The sequence below is a fragment of the Sinocyclocheilus anshuiensis genome, unplaced genomic scaffold, assembly GCF_001515605.1.
Source record: "Sinocyclocheilus anshuiensis isolate Anshui unplaced genomic scaffold, SAMN03320099.WGS_v1.1 scaffold522, whole genome shotgun sequence".
NCBI lineage: Eukaryota > Metazoa > Chordata > Actinopteri > Cypriniformes > Cyprinidae > Sinocyclocheilus > Sinocyclocheilus anshuiensis.
The window spans coordinates 1,276,577-1,280,991 of NW_015544185.1; the positions used below are offsets into that span (position 1 = coordinate 1,276,577).

Below are 4,415 nucleotides of genomic sequence, written 5' to 3' on the forward strand. Positions count from 1 at the left end.
AAGTGAACATGCAGGATTCATATTTAAACCGTCTTTTTGCATTTTAATATTCACAGACACTAGTCCATATCGCGATTCGAATTAAGTGGCAGTGGCTACTTTTGATTTATTCGTCAAAAATTAACGAATTCCGTGGCATTCCGCGCTATAGAGTAAATTACGTTTCTATAAATGGACTCCGCGATCCCGTCCGCGTTTTTGCAGAAACCATATGGCCCTAGAAATGTAACCACACTTCAGAACATTTCGGCTTGCAATCATGAGTAGGTACAATTATTCTGCAGCTGGTGTTTTTTGAGATCTTTAATTATAACTAATGTGATCTGATGAAAAATGTTTCGCCCTCCTTTACACTTGGCTGAAAGCCTTTTGAAATAGTTGTTTGTCTCCCCTGAGCGTAGCTCAGAATCTGTCTACTCACAGTAATTGAATGACCACTCCACATCTTCCACTCAGAGCTGGGGTTTTTGTTCTCTCAGCACTTTCAGATGCAGAACCGCTCAGAGCTGTGCTTTTACGACATTGACAGACAGAGCTCATTACTTTATGCAGGAATAATCCGAACCGTTCTCAGACCTTTTCTGTATACATGGGTGAACTTGTGAGTGTCCTCTCAGAACATCAGGCTTCTGTGCAGTGGAAATAACAAGCGGAGAGCCATGGCCAGGCTTCATCAACAAGAAGCTGAGTTTTGACAGCAGATGTTTTGGCACAGCTTCAGTGGCAGTATTAGACTGAAGTCATCTTCAGGAGCCGACGAAGTACAGAGTCTTTCAATATAAGCACACGTACAGCCTCCACACTTCAGATATGATATATCATGCACAGAGTACTTGAGATCGCCCATCTGTATGAATGTTGATATGCACTGAAATTGGCGATACACTATAGGAGCTATTTTTATTTAATAGTTGTTATTTTTTTTTTACCTTTTTTTTAATTTGATTTATTCTTTATATGTTTTTAAGCTAAACCCAGTATTTTGTTTTATTTGACTGCTTGCTCTGCATTTTTCATTGACACTCTTTTCTTCTCTCTTCAGGTGCGGGTGAATCAGGGAAGAGCACCATTGTGAAACAGATGAAGTAAGTAGAAACTTTTAAGAAAAGTTTCACAAAATTAAATTTTTAGGGCCCTGTAAAATAGTTTTATTTTTCCCAAATTCCGTTGAATTTTTTCTAGATTACATTTTAGTGAATTAATTAGATTTTACAAAATAAAAAAGCATGTCCAATCAATTAAATTGATTAAACTTTTACAATTAAAAAAATTATTGCTATAATTGTATAATTTTTTTAGGGCCCAATGAAATCTTTTTTGATGTTTTAATGTTATCAGATTATTTTTTTGGCACAAAAAATGCTGTGCAAGTTTTATTTATTTATTTATATTTTGAGAATAATGTATTATGTATTTTATACTTTATACCAAAAAATACAATTTCCATTTTAATTTTTCTAGGTTCCATTTAAATGCTATAATTAGATTTTACAAAATAAAAACACGCCTAATCAGTTGAATTCATAGAACTTTTACAATTAAATAATTTATTTAATACTAATTTATTATCAAAAATATTGGTAATCAAATATTAAAAATGTAATAAAATTTTTTTTTTTTAAATGTAATCAAATGAAAATTTAAAAATGCCTTTTCTTTGCCGCACAAGTGCTGCACAAGTTTTATTATTATTATTATTATTATATTGAGAAGTACATTCTAATGTACAATAGTAAGATATTTCTGTCACAAAGTCAAACCAAACTTCTATTTTGACAGTTGAAGACCGTTGAGTTTGTGTGTGTCAAATGAAATCATGATTCTCAGAGCAGCTCTGGAGATGAAGTTCAATGGAGATGTGTTCCTGTCCTCATATAGTGAGATAAGAGACACTGAAAACATCACAAGCATTCACCACATCGTTTTTAAGCATCGTTTTCAAGCTTCCTTTCAATTTTACATTCAAATAAGCCTGTGATTTCAGAAAGACACATTCAGGCTCTGTGCTCGTTTTCTGAAACTGCTGCTTTAACTCTGATAAATCACACACATTGACAGTAAATTAGCTCATTACAGCTGCTGAGATACAAGTGCGCGCACTATTTATATTCAGTAATAAATCCATGCTTCATCTGTCACTTATTTGCAGCCACAGCTCTTTGAACAAATGACATCTTGTGTGAAATGGGAGTTAACAGAAAGCGGCACTAGCTGCTGTTATGAGTTTAATTTCCGTGATGGAGTCACATTTCCGCACGAGTGCACCGCCTTACAGACCCTGTGATGCTGCGCTGCTTCGTTTACTTCAAATGCCCTCATGCTGTTCATGATTAATAGACACCATCCATCTCTTCATGATACCAAAATGTTGCACTTCTCTCTTTGTGCAGCTCTGCTCTGCTCTCGTGCGTCTCGATGGTAACCCTCATTCTGCAAAACATCTTGCAAGATTAAGCATGTGTGGATGCAGACTTCATAAACATACTGAAATAACATGCTAAAGTATGCCAAATAGCGTATTTTCAATATATTAGAACTATTGAATACTATTTTCTGTTTACCTGTTTTTGAAATGGTTAACATAATAATAATAATAATAATAATATTGGGAAATATTATTGCAAGTTAAAATAACTGTTTATAATTTGAATATTTTAAAATGTAATTTATTTCTGTGATGCAAAGATTAATTTTCAGCATCATTACTTCAGTCTTCAGTGTCACACGATCCTTCAGAAATCATTCTAATATGCTGATTGCTCAAGAAATGTCTTATTTTTAATGTTGAAAATGGTTAATATTTTGTATTAATAATCTTAATGTAATCTTATTGATTAATGGTAAGTTAAGAAGAACAGGAAATCTTTTAAAACAAATTTCTTTGTCAATTTTGATCAATTTAATTCAAAGTAAAAAATTTTAATTCAGTGAATAACTTGCAATTACTTGATTATGCAAAAGGAGAAAAATAATAAAAAGGCTATATATAAAATGGTGTGCAATTATATGCAGAGCAGACAGGTCACCGTTTTGTGAGATAAATGAAAGTTGTTTGGGTTGAAGCATCATTGTACGTCTTTTGGAAGCTTTAAATGTATTGGATGAAAAATGTGCGCATTTATTCTTAGTCTTTTTATTGTACTATATATATATCTTTGAGTGTAAGTAGAAGTCGAATGCACAAAGAGAGATAGCGAAAGCCTTGAGTAGTTTTATCATTTCCATTTGACTGCAGGCGCTGGGATCTCGATCCATTTTTCATGAGGACAGCAAAGTTTCACACTCACGTCATTAATGCAGGTTTAAGCTGAAACAGTGTTACAATGACAATAAGTGTTACCAGCAGAAGACAGGAGTTTCAAATGCTGCAGATTCTGCTGCTTTATAACCCAGAGTACCAGTCCTGAAGGTGTCCTGTATCACACGTTTCTTCTGTGCACCATTTACCAAGCGTATGAAGATTCAGCTTCATTTGATTAAACCTTTTAAGATCCATTAGCTTGAGCTTCCTTTCCTCTGAGCTGCTGAAAAACTATTTTTTTGTTTAATATATTTCTAATGTTTTCCTTACTGACATTTTCAGTTGTTTCTTTTAAGGCATGTGCATTTAAATGATTTTGATAAAGATGCCATGTAAAATATCATGTCAATAAGGCCTAACTGGCCTATTTTATATTTGCTGACTCACTTATACTAAGAGAAGATGACCGTATCTGCTGACGTTAGTGAATATGGAATGCATTAAATGATGCACATTACAGATCAGCACTGGAAACCGACTTGGGTTGTGAAATTGGAGTTTTAGTTTTTTTTGCCAATGGCTGATAATTAGTTTTATGGCTGATATAGTTTATATGATTGCCAATATCAATTGTCAAAATAAATATAGGCTACATTAGGTTTTAGTTGGCAAAAAAAGGCCTCTTTAGACTTATGTGATTGACACATTTACCAATCAGACCAATTAAAATAAATTTTCATTTATAATTTCATTCACAAGAGTTTTGTAATTATTTTAATTGAGATTAAGGCTCCGTCCACACGAAGCCAGAGCTTTCCCTATCCGATCTTTTTTTCCCCCTCGTCTCAAGAAATATCTGCGTCCACACGAAACCACAAAACCGACACAAAACGATGTAGTATACATGCCAGACCAGCATGTGGCGCTGTAATTCTGCCACAGAGATGCACTAAAAACGGAGAAGACTTGGACTATGCGCATAAACTTTGCTCGCGGTATACGAACATGGAACAATACATTTATTGTTAATGTTAGTTAATAAAAAGACAATTGTTCAGTGTTTGTTCATGTTTTTGTTGCTGTTTGCTGTTGTAGCGTGTCTGACTAGGGGCGAGACGTGGGCTGATGACGTCATCGTTTCAGAAAATATACGGATTCGCTGTCCACACGAAAA

General features: G+C 34.1%; 1 protein-coding gene across 1 annotated transcript in view; it reads left to right on the forward strand.

Moving 5' to 3' along the window:
• Positions 1-4,415, forward strand: part of LOC107696468 (guanine nucleotide-binding protein G(i) subunit alpha-2) — a 50,749-nt gene that overhangs the window by 32,606 nt on the left and 13,728 nt on the right. The window contains exon 2 of the mRNA XM_016496810.1: positions 1,043-1,085. Within this exon, the coding sequence (XP_016352296.1) occupies positions 1,043-1,085 (43 nt within the window). The remainder of the gene's footprint in view (positions 1-1,042; positions 1,086-4,415) is intronic.